This window comes from Macrosteles quadrilineatus, unplaced genomic scaffold, assembly GCF_028750875.1.
Source record: "Macrosteles quadrilineatus isolate MER2022 unplaced genomic scaffold, UCM_ALF_1.0 Scaffold_1__1_contigs__length_201487025, whole genome shotgun sequence".
Classification (NCBI taxonomy): domain Eukaryota; kingdom Metazoa; phylum Arthropoda; class Insecta; order Hemiptera; family Cicadellidae; genus Macrosteles; species Macrosteles quadrilineatus.
The window spans coordinates 80,145,225-80,162,550 of NW_026542594.1; the positions used below are offsets into that span (position 1 = coordinate 80,145,225).

Here is a 17,326-nt window from a genome sequence, read left to right on the forward strand (position 1 = left end):
ACTGGCCACATCTATATATCTAATTCCGTAAGCCCAAAATTTTACGATGAAATTTTAAGCGAATGGGAGGCCGTAAAGCTGGGAGAGGTCTCATTTTAAAGTTCTGGGCATGAAATTTTGGGGAAAATTATTCATTTTTCTTAATGCACCAAAAGGTTGTTACCTTACGGAATAAAATAATTCATACATTTAAATAGCATGGGAATCTAATTTTATGTATTTTTATTTAGTGTAAACACAACACACACAGCTATGATTAAATAAATTCTAAAAATTATAACCATACCTGAATGTGCATTATTTTGTTATTGTAAAATGCTTAGTAAAGTAGTAAGCAACACAAAGTGAAAATTAGAAAAAATATTTTGAACAAACAGTTTGATAGGCCTACTTTTAAACTTAATACTTTACAATGGATTGTTCTTTTGCACAGTAATAATGTATAATGTCGGAAGACCATCAAGCAGAGGTAGGCCACCACGCACAGGTATTGTTGGCACGATATTGGAAGAAGAATAAAATGATCATCAGATGAACATGAAGTTATTTCTGTGTATATATTACTACTGTACTTTTAAATGAGATAGCATTACACAGCGTAGGACCAATGAACGATGGGTGCATTCATTGTGGTGCATTGCGCAATTTGATTTGGTGAAATTGTGGCACAAGACCGAACCTTCACAAAAGTTGGCATTTATTTACTGTATTCGTATTTGAAAACCCCAGTGTTTACCCATGGTCATCTTTATGTTGCGTTCAGCCGGGTAAAGCGGCCAGATGGTGTTAAAATAGTACTAGAACCAAATAAAACCCAAGGAATCGACCAAAATGGATACTATACAACAAATGTTGGTTTCAGAGAGATTTTGTTATAGAATTAGCGTTTTACAATTTGGATTATGACATTAGGGCCTAATTATCTCTATGTGTTTTTCTAAGTGAATTTTTTTATATTAAAAGAAATCTATATAGATTTAATTAAAATAGTCATGAAGATTATTGTTGGAAAATGTACCTTAGTTGTATTAGAAACTTTATATTATAAACACACCACATATCCTGTGGAATTTCTATTTTGAACAGAGCAGACATCATAAATGCATTATGCAGGTATGAATTAACTATTATACATCATGTACTAATATTATAAATGTGAAAGTTTGTGTGTTTGTTTGTTTGTTTTTTTTGTTTGTTTGAAGTTCAATCATGCATTAACTACTGGTCGGATTGTGTTGAAATTTGGTATGATGATAGCTCACATTCCCAATTAACATATAGACATATTCTTACCTCAAAAATCCTTTCGGGCTCCGCCCCAGCGGCTCTAGAGTTCCCCATGTTAACCTTATGAGTATCTATATATTAATTTGAAACTGTTTTTCTTTGTCACAGCTATTTTGAGAGAACGGCTGGGCGTAGAAACTCGGTAGGGGTGTCTAAAGAAAGGTCTTGGTCTGTAGATGAGCCATCAAAAGAGAAACATGGTGAATTCTCTTGGGGCTCTGCCCCCGTGGCCTTTAAATTCCCATCCCATGTTATTCTTATGGAGGAAAACGGGGTGTTTGTCACAGATAATTTGAATGAACGGCTTGGCGTAGAAACTTGGTAGGGGTCTCTAAAGAAAGGTCTTGGTCTGTAGATGAGCCATCAAAAGAGGAAAGAGGTAAATACCTTTGGGGCTCTGCCCCAGAAGCCTTTAAAGTTGCCTCTTCAGATTTGTTTACATTACGACCATATGCATAGTTCTACACTACTTTCTAATGCAACAGCTGTTAATATTTAAATTGTGATTTACTGAATTTGTCAAAATGAAGTACAGTATTTGCAATGGATTTTTCTGATTTTAAAATTGATTTTCTTCTGCATCGTGTCATGTTTTGCAATATAATGTTCTATTACCAAATCAGTGGAAAATCCTAATATCACAGTAACTTTGGAAATTATTTCTTATGGAGTTAACTTAAATCTATTGTAAGTTATTGGTTGGTTTCTGCCGTTTTTACCACTTCTTGGAGATTGTGCGTAGGTGATATTCTTTGGCATATTGCATCTGTAGACGAAACTTGGGTTGGTGTAATTATTACAATGGAAGAGTGAGAAATCCTGGACAATTTGATATAGGATAAAAAATAAAACTAAATTAACACTGTGCTACATTTCTTGAGCAATCATTGAAATAACCGATTTGCAAACAATGGAAACATAGAAAAAGTCATAGAACACAACCAAGTAGAAGAAATAGAAATAATGTTTTTTTTTTACACTAAAAACACAAAAAAAACAAGATCAGCTTTTTGAAAAAGATAAGATATTTACAAAAGATTTTGAGTATATCTAATTGTTGTTGTATTTCCATAATCTTTGAGTCGCCTTTAATGCTTTGCAATTGCTCGAATTCGAGCAACAGGTACACTAGTTCATATTGAAAAGGAATTAAATAAGTTTTCCAGCTGTTTCAACTACACAATTTGTTTCTATGATATTCAATAGCATTAAATGGTTATACGGTTTACAACAGGGTGCAGCACCATTAATTCTTCATACATTTATGACAACAGCTAATTTGAACCAAGCAGCAACAAAAACCTGAGTGTGAGAACTTTACTTCTTTCTATTGTTTAGGTGAAGTGGTAGAACATTATGGCTATGTTCAATATACTATAGTATCCCGTAGATTATACTAACCCAAATTTTCTCAAAACGTGTCCTCTCTCATTGCAAATGCAAAGCACGAGTATTTAACTACATGCAATAAGCATTGTATACCAACCCCGTACGAAGGACGGGTACTCAGCTAGTATTATAATATACAAAAATGTTGAACAATAATTCAAGATAGCCATGAGGCAAATAATTTGTACAAAATAATTACTAGAATGTATATAGGGGCTGTTGCCCCAATAAGCCACTAGTTACAATACTGTTTATAATAAGTTTCTTGTTTCATTCTCAAAACTACATATCAGCATCTAATGTGCTAAGAGCCTAGGATTTAAACACAGTATGTTAGTATGTTACGAAACAAATAAACTTAAAAACACCCTTTAATGTTACAACAGAAGAGAAATAGGCTTTCAGTACGTATTTTCAGCCCTTTAATGTAATAAACAGATACTGATATTTTACAGTAGTTGTATCATGTTGCAGCAGATGATGTCTCCGGGTGGTAGTTACGCAGCATCACAGTATGACCAGAGTTACCACCAGACGCCAGTGTTCCCCAGCATGAGTGTGAATGTGAGCATGAACATGACCATGCACGGCTACCCTCCCACCATGACTGACAATCTGCAACACCAGATGACATGTCCTCAGGTGCGTCAGACATGAGCAAATTAAACTAAAGAGTTGAGAAAGGTGTATGTTAAGTCAATCTTGGAATCTGTAGTCAGTTGGTTAAAACTGGACTATTTAAAAACACTATAGCTATCACTAAGGTATCACTAACGTAATCTGTGGCACTATGGAGTGTCTGATGGAGTTTTCAAGCTAAAAAGTAAGTTTTTTTAGCAGGGCTTGGACCATAGTTTGAATATTCTATTCTGAGATTAGTTTTTCATTTTCCAATAAATATTTTTTACAATCATCATCCAATATTTTATATTATTTTACTATTTATGTCAATATGTGTCATAATATTTTCTTGTTTCATACAACTACTTTCGAATTGCCATTGGTTTTAATCTTTGGCCTTAATGACTTTCTGTCTATGTAATTTCAGATTGAAAATAGCTGCAACAGTAACAAGTATAACGTTGATTGGAATATCATAAAATCAAACAAACAAAACCTTAGAAATGAGCCTTCGCCCTTTACCTTGGATCAACATATTACACTATCTTAATATAATGGGGTTTGTTGAGTCAGTTCAGACTATAAAACACAACATAGACAACTCTAGTTTTATCAAATCATTTTATGAATGATATTCAGGCTGTTCAAGTAAAATTCAATTTCAGATCAGAAAATATACAAAATGTTTTAAATGCAGTTACAACATTTAAAAGCTCAAATTCTTTGGACTGTTACAGCTTCTCATATAATACTCTCAAGGAAATAACCCCTGATATTGTACACCCTTTAAAAATACCATTGCCAGGCCTCTCTGTTTGACCTGAGCAAGCATTTTATGGTGTGGACAGGACAGCCAGGATCTTGTAATGAAACTTGAACACTATAGCCTCAGGGCTATCCATTTTTTAGCGAATTCCCCTATAGGGAAGTAGCTATTACCATAGGTGGCATGGTAAGACCTAGGCCCGGGACCGATTTACTTTTTCATTTTTATGTCCCCAGAGGCCAAAAACATTATTTGTTCCAATTTGTATAAATGTATATATAGATTTATATATGTCCATGAACACGATAAGTTAAGAGTAATATTATTTGTCTGATTTTGATGAAATTTGGTTTAAAGGTGTAAGGCAAGATAAACTTGAATGAGTTTGTGAATCAGCATGATCGGAACATGGGAACGGGGTTTTACGTGGGAACAATTGGATTTTCTTATTATTGACCCTCAAAACTTAAAATTTCTCAATTTCTCTCGAGACCTTTTTAAAGAACTTAAAAAAAATAATAAATAATTTACCATACCAAAGTGTTTTTGTACAATAATTGGTAACGGAGAAAATTCAAAAAATTGTAAATTTAAAATTCCCATGTTATTTTTATAGAGAATATTGTAAAATGTTGTACAGTATTAGTTAGCTTGTAAATCGATATATTTTGATCGAACTTGGGAATTTTATTTATTTAATACTTATTAATATTTTACTAAAAGACACCGTTTATTAGTTTCCTTGTAGTAGCAAACCTAGGTAATCATTAAACCTAATGTTATTTGGATAGATAGAAAACCAATTCAGACAAATGGAAATTCGCTTAGTCAGCAGGTTTGCTGCAGCAGGGGTATTTGATCTTACCTCAGTAATCAAGACTTGGGAGTCAACAGACAGAAAAATAAAAAAAAATTTAAAAAATAATAGTGCTGCACCCTGTTGGTAAACCTATTAACTCTTTAATGCTAATGAACATCACAGAACTTGTTTAGTTGAAACAGCTGTTGAGATTCTTTAATTCCATTTAAATATGAGTACTCAAAAGGTTAACATGGGAAACTCCAGAGCCACTGGGGCGGAGCACGAAAGCCCGATCAGAATAATGATAAAAACTACTTAGTTTTCCTATTTAATGCCCAAAAAGAATCGGTGTACTTTCTACTTTTTTTTCTTTTCTTTTCTTCCTTTTCTTTCGGTGTAATTTCAGCCTCCTAGGTAAATGGGAAGTGGGAGACTTAGTGATGAGTGAGTGAGTCAGTGAGTCAGTGAGGGCTTTGCCTTTTATATATTTAGAAGATTCCCTCTCAAGATTTTTCTAAGGGATTGTATTTTGGTTTGTAAGCTTTTTATGGCCTTTAATTAGTTATTCTTGACTGTTGCTAATACATGTATCAATGGCAAGTACAGATTTATACGAAGAAGCCAAGTGTGACTTGTCTAAGACAATCGTATTGTAACATATCTTATATGTATTTATCATCTTGTGATGAATATAGTAGAAGTGTAGATATATGGAACAGTGTTGATTTAAAATGATTTATGAATTTTTTGTTGATTGATGAGTGTTGATGTACGGTTTATTAAATCTTTATAATTCAATTATTTTGAATTGCATATTTATCTATTTTAGCGAATTTCCCCTAAAGGGAATAAGCTATTACCGTAGTACTCATAGTAAGACCTGGCCCCGGAACCGATTTACTTTTTCGTCTTGAGGTCCCTAGAGACCAAAGTCCGTTCAAATTCATATATATATATATATATATATTTATATATGTGTCCGTTAGCGCGATACCTCGAGCAAAAATCATCCGATTTTGATGAAATTTGGTACAAACGTGTAAACCTACGTTTATTCGAATGATTTCGCGAACCAGCATGATCGGACTATGGGAACAGGGGTTTATAGGGGGTTTTATGGGGTAAAAATTGGTTTTCCCATTTTTGACCCTGAAAATTTAAAATTTAGTAATTTCTTTCCAAACCATTTTGTAGAGCTTGAAAAAAACAAATAATTTAGTATATTGAAGCGTTATTATGCGCCTAATTACTAAGGAGAAAATTAAAAAAAAACTGTAAATTTAAAATTCCCATGTTATTCTTATGGAGAATAATAAAACTGTTGTAGTTTGCTTCTTTATGGACATATTTTGATAAAATTTGGAAAATGCATTCATTTAATACTAAACTATTAACATTTTACAAAAAAAACTCCTTTTTACTCTCCCTGTTGCAGCAAACCTAAGTACTTGTTAAACTAATGCTATTACATCCTATAATCCTACTAATATTATAAATGAGAAAGTTTGGATGTATGGATGTATGGATGTATGGATGTATGTTTGTGACAAGTGAACGCGAAAAACACTGGTCGGATTGTGCTGAAATTTGGCATGATGATAGCTCACATTCCCGATTAACATATAGGCATATTCTTATTTCAAAAATCCTTTCGGGCTCCACCCCAGTGGCTCTGGAGTTTCCTATGTTAACCTTATGAGAAATGGAATTATTGAATCTTAACAGCTGTTTCAATTAAACAAGTTGGTTCTGTTCTATGATGTTCAATAGCATTAAAGTTACAAGGATTACCAACAGGGTGCAGCACTATTATTTCTTTTACATTTATTACAACAGCTAATTTGCAACCAAAAGGTGAGTGAGCGTAGCGAACGAACTTCAACCTGAAAGCGAGTTAGCGTAGCGAACGAGCTAACCTGAAGGCAAGTGAGCGCAGCGAACGAGCTCCAACCAAAAGGTGAGTGAGCGTAGCGAACAAACTTCAACCAGGACGTGATTGAGCCATGCGAACGAGATAATCTTGAAAATTAAGAAGTTAAACGGGGCAAAGCCCGCGGGTTACAGCTAGTAATATTATAAATGAGAAAGTTTGGATGTATGGATGGATGTATGGATGTATGTTTGTGACAAGTGAACGCGAAAAATATTGGTCGGATTGGGCTGAAATTTGGCATGATGATAGCTCACATGCCCGATTAACATATAGGCATTTTCTTATTTCAAAAATCCTTTCGGGCTCCGCCCCAGTGGCTCTGGAGTTTCCCATGTAAACCTTATGAGAAATGGAATTTTTGAATCTTAACAGCTGTTTTAGTTAAACAAGTTGGTTCTGTTCTATGATGTTCAATAGCATTAAAGTTACAAGGACTACCAACAGGGTGCAGCACTATTATTTCTTTTACATTTATGACAACAGCTAATTTGCAATCAAAAGGTGAGTGAGCGTAGCGAACGAACTTCAACCTGGAGGCGAGTTAGCGTAGCGAACGAGCTAACCTGAAGGCAAGTGAGCGCAGCGAACGAGCTCCAACCTAAAGGTGAGTGAGCGTAGCGAACAAACTTTCTACCAGGACGTGATTGAGCCATGCGAACGAGATAATCTTGAAAATTAAGAAGTTAAACGGGGCAAAGCCCGCGGGTTACAGCTAGTAGGGAATAAATTCAATTTTTAAGGAGACATTTAAGTGTAAATCCAATCAGGCAAATGGGAATTTGCTTAGTCTGCAGGTTTGCTGCGGCGGGGGTATTTATTTAGAGTATATAAGGGTTCCACAAGAACAGTTCATGAACAATTATTTTCCTTTTAGATGCAGTGGTCAGCTACCGCTCCCTCTAATCTGTCCCCAGTTTACCAGAGCCAAGGACTATTGAGTCCTCAAGCTGCTTACCCCGGTGGTGCCACCTACTCCTTCACTGCAGACTTCCGACCACCGCCAACCGATCAGTCATTTCTCTGTGCCTCAACGCCATCTTCTTTCAAACCTGTGCTCAATAAATCTGTACATTTTCCACCTGCTGGTGCCTGTCTTAGATCTGCTAAGAGACCTCCGTCTAGTTTAGGAAAGGTAATGAGCATTACATGACAGGCTACCCTTAAAAAAAGTATATATTTAGTGGTGACCAAATTCAAAATCATGAACAACATTATTCCAACTATCCTCGATTTAACAATTAAATCGCCTCCCCCTTTGGAGCATTTAGAGCATTTCAAACCCGAACTGTGAACAGCTAATTTATCATAAGTATGCTATTAAAATAAGTATTAAGTATTAAGCTGTTCCAATGTTTAATACTGGGTGGAATAAATTTAACCCAAGAAACAGGTCATAACTGAAAATTCATTAACAAATACAATGTTGTGCAATACAATACAAACATACAAAACTTCCTAGATATGGACAGACGGATTTATTACTCACCCAATCCCATATTTTAGTAAGTATTTTTTTGCTTATCTTGGAGGCCCTCTTGGGCCAGGGGGCGGGCCTTATCTCACTCAAAGAATACTGTCAGAACCCTTATTTCTGATCTCCTTAAGTGTTTTACATTTTTCTTGTAGAAGTAGTGGATGTGTTCTATTCTAAAATGAAAAAAAAATTAAATATAATTTAAAAGAATTTGCAAATGATTGGATGACATTTAGTGAGTCTTTAGTAATGTTGAACTAATTAGTTATTGAATGATGATTTGTGACCAGGTTCCTCCATCAATGGGCTCTCTGGAAAATGATTCGTCACGGCCCAACCTCTGTCGCATCTGTGGCAAGACATATGCCCGACCTAGCACACTCAAGACTCATCTCCGAACACACTCAGGAGAAAAGCCCTACAGGTACACCACCATGACTACAACTATATATAGTATCTTGCCATAGATGAAGTGATTTCATCTCCTCATCAATGTTCTATGCTTTTACTCGACTGAGCACATTGTATATTTATATGAAAAAGTAGATATTGGTGACATTAAGCTGTCAAAGGCATTAGAACTACAAAGGACTAGCAACCAAAAATCGTCCTTGTTTGCTGTCTGTCACCCACCTAGATCTAACCGGAATACAGCTTCCTGCTCCACAGCACATTAATCATAAGTATTTTAATATTAGTAGTTAAATTATCAGGTGAACCTAATAGTAATTATGAAATAGTTTAATCTTTAGTTAGGGGTTGCCGGGTATATACCAGGGACTTTAGGATATAATTTTCCAATTTAAAATGTCGGTTTCTCCTGAAGAGGAACCGGCATTCAGATTCAGCTTGTTGAAACAGTCACAAATTCACATAGTTCTAAATTGTTCAATTATTCTCTGCTGTCAATCAGAGTAATTTATTCCCAAATTACTTTACTTCCATCAGGTTTCTTATTCCACAGTTAGTTCATTAGTAGGTTATTCATGTCAACGCAATTCCTTGCATTTTCAGTCAGGTAGTGGTTTAGTTATAAGATTTTCATGTAATAAATTAGTAAATCACAGCTCATTAAAAGCTGGCTTAGGGTGTTTACGGCAATGAGCACGATCAACCTCAGGGTAAAATCTTTCCTTTAAAATAGACAGTTACAGCCCTTCCTAATTCCTCAACCTTATAGTTAATTTATTATATACTAGCACTAGCAGAGTACCCGTCTACGTCCGGGGTTGATGTATGTTTAAATAGTGCTTTTTGAAATCTTAAATGAAAAACAGTGTAAAATAAGATTCAATTCCAATAAATGTACCTATCAAAAACTGTTAACTTACTAATTACATAAAACAACTTTTTCAAACAATAAAACAAATAAAAAACTCAAAGCTTTTAAATGATAAAATCAAACATAGACAAACAATAATTTATAACATCTGGTTAATATTACGGTTTGAATGAAAAGAAACATATGTGATCTTGCTTCTAAAAAGCATTGCTCACTTAACATTGATTATAAAAATATCTCATTATATACGATGTGAACAAACAAAAACTGACACTCTTGACTCTTACTACTAAAACAAACAGAAATCAAGGGCGGTCCCGGGGGGGGGGGGGTCAGGGGGGTCATGACCCCCCCAAAATATTTTTTTTTTATATAAACTATTATACCAGGGGAACTTTAATAATTTGTATTGCAAATCGTTCTGCCAAATTGAAATTCATTGTAGTCTTTACAGTTGTGGCGAATGAAAGGTCTAATTACAAACTCTAACCTAAAACTCATCGTTCGAGTCTGACTGTTTTTTTGTACTTTATGAAAAGTACCTAGGGAAGATCGGCAGACGACGAACGCTTTTTCAGCCATATACAGCAACGGCAGTGTCCGATGCTGACATTCGACGTTCGACCGCATTCTTCTTCTTATTTAATTTTTTGGCATTTAATGTTATCATTCATTTTAAACTAGATGATTGAAAACTTGAATTGGGTTTGGGTATTGGATAAAGAAAATAAGTTGTATCAATAGTCAAAGCTTGAAAGGTAGTTGAATATTAATTTATCTGAGTTGAGCGTTAGGAATTTGTAATTACAGCAATGTTCAATGATTACCGTAGCAAATTTCAAAACTTTCAATATTAAATAGTATTCATATTTAGAGCACCTGATATCATATTTAAGAATAACACAACCCAATTGGCATGTTGCTAGTCATAAAACAACAACAAAATGGTAGTGTCTCAGACTTAGATGTGGAAGGGACAGATTTAATTTCCAGCACAACCACCAAAATCGTTGCACAAAAACTTTATTCTCACGTTGACCCCTGTAAAATGAAACTGGCACTGGCGTAGAAAAAATTAGAACACTGAGAACCAATTCTCCAGGCGGTAGCAGTGACGGGACACCGACGGCAACGTTAGTTGGGTAGTTTACTTTGTGTACTACTTTGTGTATTGGGTATAATGCAGTCGTTTTGGGTCCAAGCTCTTAAACACTTCTTAGATAAAATAAGTTCTCTGGTTCGAAATCTTGGTCTGATTTTGGACATTTTCCGTTTAGCATGCACATTGGCACCAGTTGAAAGCATGGTGGAAGGAAAATACATCCACCATGAGTTGAAAGGGTGTTTTCGTAAATCAATAATGCTTGAATGTATTGTAATGTTGCGGTATTCCTTTGATATTAAAACCCCAAGTCTCAATAATACAAAAACATGACATTATACAAGTTTATTTTTAAACATTTCTCTGACCTTTAAATAAACTGGGAAGCTTGAACACAGTAAACTAGGCCCACAAAATAGCTTCAAAACCACTCGTTTTAGCACGTTATTTCCAAATTTTCCCCCGGGGGGGAACCCCCAGTACCCCCCCCCCCTAAATATATGTCTAGGACCGCCCTTGACAGAAATATACCTAGCCCTACTATTTATAACTCCTACTATTCATGCATCAAAGGCGCATATACAACTTAGTTTTTTTATTGTTGTTTTTAAATTGAAATATTTGTATATTAGCTTAGAATTAGTTTAAGTTTACATTTGGAGTAACTAAAAGACAGAATCAAAATGAGCTAAATACAAAATACCTTATATTAAAAATCTTTCATTCAGGATTAAAAAAATGTCCCTCTATACATTATTAACACTTGACACTTCCACCAAATTTGAAAATCAAGAATTGAACACTAATTAGGAATAATATGTCAGGACAAATATTAATGATCTAATTATGGGTAAACAATAGTTAATACAAACCTAGAAGAACCTGGTGTGCTGCAAGTTAAATGTTAACAAAAAAAGGCGGTTTTCTTCAAAGATAATCCCTATCAGGACCAGTTTTGTTTCATTGTCGGGATAAATCTGAACAATGCAATCAGTTTTGTGGTGCTGTTTTTCTGGATCACATATAGTAAAACGTTTACAATACCTTTTTCAGTCTTATGATCCTGAAAGGATTAACTCGCCTAGTAATCAGAAGGCTGCTGGTTACCTGGTTTGATCCTGAGAGAAGTTAGTAGCTTCATAATGGTTAAATACCCCCGTCGCAGCAAACCTGCATACTAAGCGAATTTCCATTTACCCGGCTTGATTTCTACTAAAATATTCCCTATAAATTTTCAGATTTATTTCCTATTTAAATAACATTAATTTTAGTGAGTAGTTAGGTTTGCTGCTACGGGGAAGATGGTGAGGTGTGTTTTTTCAATTGAAATATTGATAGCTTAGTATGAAATAAACCAAATTGCCAAATTTGATTAAAATATATCCATAAACAAGCAAACTAGATCAGTTTATTTATTCTCCATAAGAAATTTAAATTTACAATTTTTTTAATTTTCTCCGTAGTCAATGAACATTCAAAAACACTTCAATATACTAAATTATTTGTTTTTTTAAGCTCTTCAAAATGGTCTAGAGATAAATTTAGAAATTTAAAGTTTTTATGGTCAAAAATGAGAAAAACCCATTTTTACCCCATAAAACCCCCCATAAACCCCTGATCCCATTGTCCGATTATGCTGGTTCGCGAACTCATTCAAATAAATGTAGGTTTACACGTTTGTACCAAATTTCATCAAAATCGGATGAATTTTGCTCGAGTTATCGCGCTAACGGACACATATATAAATATATATATATATGAATTTGAACGGATGGTGTTTTTGGCCTCTGGGGACCTCAAAACGAATAAGTAAATCGGTCCCGGGTCTAGGTCTTACCATGAGACCTACGGTAATAGCTTATTCCCTATATGGGAAATTCGCTAAAACTGGGCCCTGCTTCTTTAATCAATGATCCTGATAAATGAATCAGCTGGTCTTAGACAATAACCAAGGTACTCACTTCTAACCATCAGACTCCATTCTATACTCTTACCTTGCCTGGTATTCAGCTTAGAATACGCACCCTATTGTGTGACACCGTCACAAATTGATGAATGAATAACAGGATCAAAAGGTGCTGAGTAAGGTGTTGTAACCTTTGTATTAATTATCTCAGGAATAAGAGGAATTGGAAATGAATTACTGTTGTATCAAAGACATTTTGGATATTATCAGTGTTTTGTCAAGGTGTGACGACTGTAACAAGTCATTCAGCCAAGCCGCCAACCTGACAGCTCATGTCCGCACTCACTCTGGAGAGAAACCCTTCCGCTGCCCCATCTGTGCGAGAAGGTAAACATTCAGACACGCTTGTCTTCTAAATAAATTAGTCTGCTTGGTTTTGTATTTAACAAGAACACCAGGGGTAAATAATTTAATAATTTTATTTAGTTACTAGCAGAGTACCTACCCGTCCTTCGAATGGGATTGGCATATAAGTATTGCTTATTGCATTTATACTCAAGCTTTGCGTTTACAATGGGGGAGGACACAGTTTAATAAAATTTGCTTCTTTAAATTTACGGTATTCTATAGTATTACACATCTACCATAGCCATAATGTTCTACCATTTCAGCTAAAATTAGAGGAAGATAAATTATCAATGATTCGCAAAATATCACAAATTATTCATGAAATTAAAAACATAATAAACATAAGTGAAACAATCCAACTTTGACAGTTCTCATTGGGCTTCACGGTTTTATGTTGCTGCTTGGTTCAAATTAGCTGTTTTCATAAATAAAAAAATAATACTGCTGCACCCTGTTGATAAATCTTATAACTTTTAATGCTTTTGTATATCATAGAACCAACTTTTTTAGTTGAAACAGCTGAGAGTCCAATCTTTTGAAGTCATCAAAAATTATGACTGTGTTATTTGTTTTAAAATAACACCTGTAATACTTAGCAATTGCTCGATTTCGAGCAACACAGGGATACTAGTTATTAAATGTTTTTATTAGCTCGCTTTCTTGTCCGGTACAAATTTTGCAATAAATTTTATACTAACTTCCCGATGAGCTAGAGACTTGAAACTTGAGACATAGCACACAAATGGATAACAATGCAATATTATATCATTTAATTTTCATATTTCCCTTGGGCTACGCCCCATGGGCTTGTTTTTATTAGCTCACTTTCCTACAAATTTTGATATCAATTTTAAACGAAGTTCCCGATGAGCTAGAGACTTGAAATTTGAAACATAGCTCACAAGTGGATGACAATGCAATATTATAGCATTTAATTTTCATATTTCCTTTGGGCTACGCCCCACTGGCTTCCAAATTTTTCATGTTTACATTTTGAAAGAATGTAAATATATCAATTAATTAAAGTCAGCTGTAAATACTTAAATCTTACCAAGAGATTCTTTATACAAACAAACATTTCAAAATAAATATAAACAATCTGATTGCAGATATAAAGATGTTTGTTAATAATGTCGTTTGTTATTTATTTAATATTCTATAAAGTAAACAATAAAAGATTGATATATTTATAGTTAGTAGGTAGGCCACATTCAATCTAATACATAATTATATGAAAAGAAACTCAAATAAACCTTAGATTTCCCACATGCCTCTGTCCTAATCTGATATAGATGCATGAAATAGATTTAACATCCACACACATTAAAAACTAAAAAGTAGAAAATAATTTATAAATAAAAAACTTTTTTAAAACAAAACGTTTTTAAATGCACTAAAAAGTAGAAAATAATTTATAAATATGTGGAGAGTATAAATACTTGTAAGATTTAAAACAAAAAACGTGGGGTGCATGCAATTGATAATAATACATTAGTTCAATAGGTGAAGGTAATTGTAAATTATCTATTGCATGCACCCCACGTTTTTAGTTTTAAATTTATACTCTCCACATATTACTCTCCACATATTTAAAAATTATTTTCTACTTTTTAGTGCATTTAAAAACGTTTTGTTTTAAAAAAGTTTTTTATTTATAAATTATTTTTAAATGTGAATACTCATAAGGTTAATATGGGGAACTACAGAGCCACTGGGGCGGTGCCCAAAAGGATTTTTGAGATAAGAATATGCCTATATGTTAATCGGGAATGTGAGCTATCATCATGCCAAATTTCAGCCCAATCTGTCCATGGTAGTTAATTAGTGATTGAACTTCAAACAAACAAACACACAATAACTTTTACATCTATAATATTAGTAAGATAACATTCACATGAGACTACTGTTAATGTCACTATCTGACTCTAATCTTTTCTTACACAATTATAATCCATATCCATCTTACCATTGGCACTATTGACAAGTATTTTAGAAATCAGAAATTGTAAATAAAAAAGTAATATAAAATACTCCCGCCGCAGCACACCTGCAGACTGCTAAGCAAATTTCCATTTGCCTGATTTAAAATTTTCACTTAAATTTATTTATGTAACATTAGGTTTAATGAGTACCTTGGTTTGCTGCTACAGAGAGGGTAATAAAGTGCTCTTTTGTAAAATATTAACAGCTTGGTATAAAATACAAAAATTTGCAAAGTTTGATTAAAATATATTCATAAACGAGAAAACTACAACAATTTATTTATTCTCCATATGAATAACATGGCAGGTAATTTTAAATTTACATTTTTTTTTATTTTCTCCATAAAAATTCCTCAATAATTTTATTTTTATGCTCTACAAAATGGTTTGGAAATAATTTGCAAAATATTATGTTTTGAGGGTCAAAAATGGGAAAACCCAATTTTTACCCCTTAAAACCCCGTTCCCATGGTACGGTCATGATGGTCCACGAACTCATTCAAGTTTATACTTTTATTAGTTTTATTGTTGTACTCAAGAACATATTGACTATGGAAAGCAAGGGAAAATGAGGGATGGTCATGGATGAACATGAGCAGAGCTCCTGGTAGTTTCTTATTCCTATAACATATCCTGGGGATCTGGCTTGTTCAATATAATGCTGATCAATATATAATACTAAACACTCAAAATATTATAAGAAACACTATAACATTACCTACATAGTAAAACTACTAAACTACAGCTAAGAAGGTTTTAAATGAGTTTAACAAACTTTTTATGTAAATTATTTTGTAGTTGATTATTAAAATGATTGCTACATAATAATCAGATCAAATGATAGTAAATAACAGCATTCATTAAATGTTGTAGGTTCTCACAATCATCGTCAGTGACAACACACATGCGGACACACTCGGGTGAGCGGCCGTACCGCTGCAGACTCTGCAAGAAGGCATTCTCCGACTCCTCCACACTCACCAAGCACCTCAGGATACACTCCGGGGAGAAACCTTACCAGTGCAAGCTTTGTCTGCTGCGGTTCAGTCAGAGTGGCAACCTCAACAGACACATGCGCGTGCACGGCAGCGCAGCCGGAGGACTGTTACTGCCTGCGTGACAGTGCAAACCTGCCTGGCTGTCACACCTCAACTGTTGGTGCCAGAACTGACAATAGCAGTAGAAACTAGAAACCACCACATCACTGAATGATCCCCAAAAGTCGATTGTTGTGTAATACATTGCTATTTTAAATATTTATTACTTTGTGAGGTGTTCTAAGCCACCAAAAGCTAAATAACACTATGTATATGAGTCAAACAGGTTAATAATGTTAACTATAAGATTATGGATGAGAAATGTTTGTAAAATGATATTATGTAATATATTATTCCCTTTAATTCAGTGGAACATTTGAATTAAAAATGTGGTTCTGCTCTTAAAACAATCATGGAACGATTATTAATTTTACATTTTATATGAAAGTTACAGTAGGTACCTCTTTTTTTTCTCAACCAATCTCATTGACCATCATGTATACTATTCCTCACCTGGAAACTTTGGTGTCAAAACCTAACATGTACCTAGTAGAAAAAAGTCTCATTACAGTTTTATTGGGAACTTATTTACAATATCTATAACTGAGCCTGATGGAAACTTTGGCGCCAAAACCGACCATGTGGTGAATGTCATATTCAACAGTTAGTCTGTTGGGGATGGCTGAGTTTTCTTACAATTTTCTAACAAAGAGCTATCAAGGTGCTATGAATTGTTTTTATCATTTTAAGTAAGTTTGTTTTAAAACCACGCTAATATAAATCAGCTCATACTTGCATGAAATATACGAGGGGTGTTCAATAAAGACTGACAGTACTATTTCAATACCTTTAGTATAAAAGTTTAGACTTAAACACTTGTATCTCATTCTAAGTAGTTGTCATTCAAAGCCACACACTTGTTCCGGCATCTTTGCCACTCCTTGAAGACATATTCAAAGCCATCCTTAGACAGAACCTTCAAAATAGCCTCCAAAGTCTTAACAGCGGCAGTAGCAATTGGAAAAAAACACTGGCCTTTGAGCTCCTTTTTGACCTGAAGGTACAGACTCAAGTCATTTGGAGCCAAATCAGGGCTGTAGGGTGGGTGTAACACAGTTTTGATTCCTTTTTTGGCAAGAAACTGAAGCACAGTATTGGCAACATGGGAGCGAGCATTCTCTTGTTACAGTTTCTAGCGTCTGACGAGGTCTGTCCACTTTTTTGGGATGTGGTCTTGGATTATTTGTTTCAATACTAAAATGTAGTACTAACTCGTAATTCGTCTGACCCTGTGGTACAGTATGGGTATACACCATACTACGATAATCAAAGAACGT

At 34.4% G+C, this 17,326-nt stretch overlaps 1 protein-coding gene across 1 annotated transcript in view; it reads left to right on the plus strand.

Annotated features, from left to right (window-relative positions):
• Positions 1-16,285, plus strand: part of LOC129005637 (protein glass) — a 95,094-nt gene extending 78,809 nt beyond the window's left edge. The window contains exons 4-8 of the mRNA XM_054434599.1: positions 3,151-3,318; positions 7,673-7,930; positions 8,563-8,696; positions 12,845-12,949; positions 15,826-16,285. Coding sequence (XP_054290574.1) covers positions 3,151-3,318; positions 7,673-7,930; positions 8,563-8,696; positions 12,845-12,949; positions 15,826-16,072 — 912 coding nt within the window. The 3' untranslated portion in view covers positions 16,073-16,285. The remainder of the gene's footprint in view (positions 1-3,150; positions 3,319-7,672; positions 7,931-8,562; positions 8,697-12,844; positions 12,950-15,825) is intronic.
• The last annotated feature ends 1,041 nt before the right edge of the window (positions 16,286-17,326 follow it).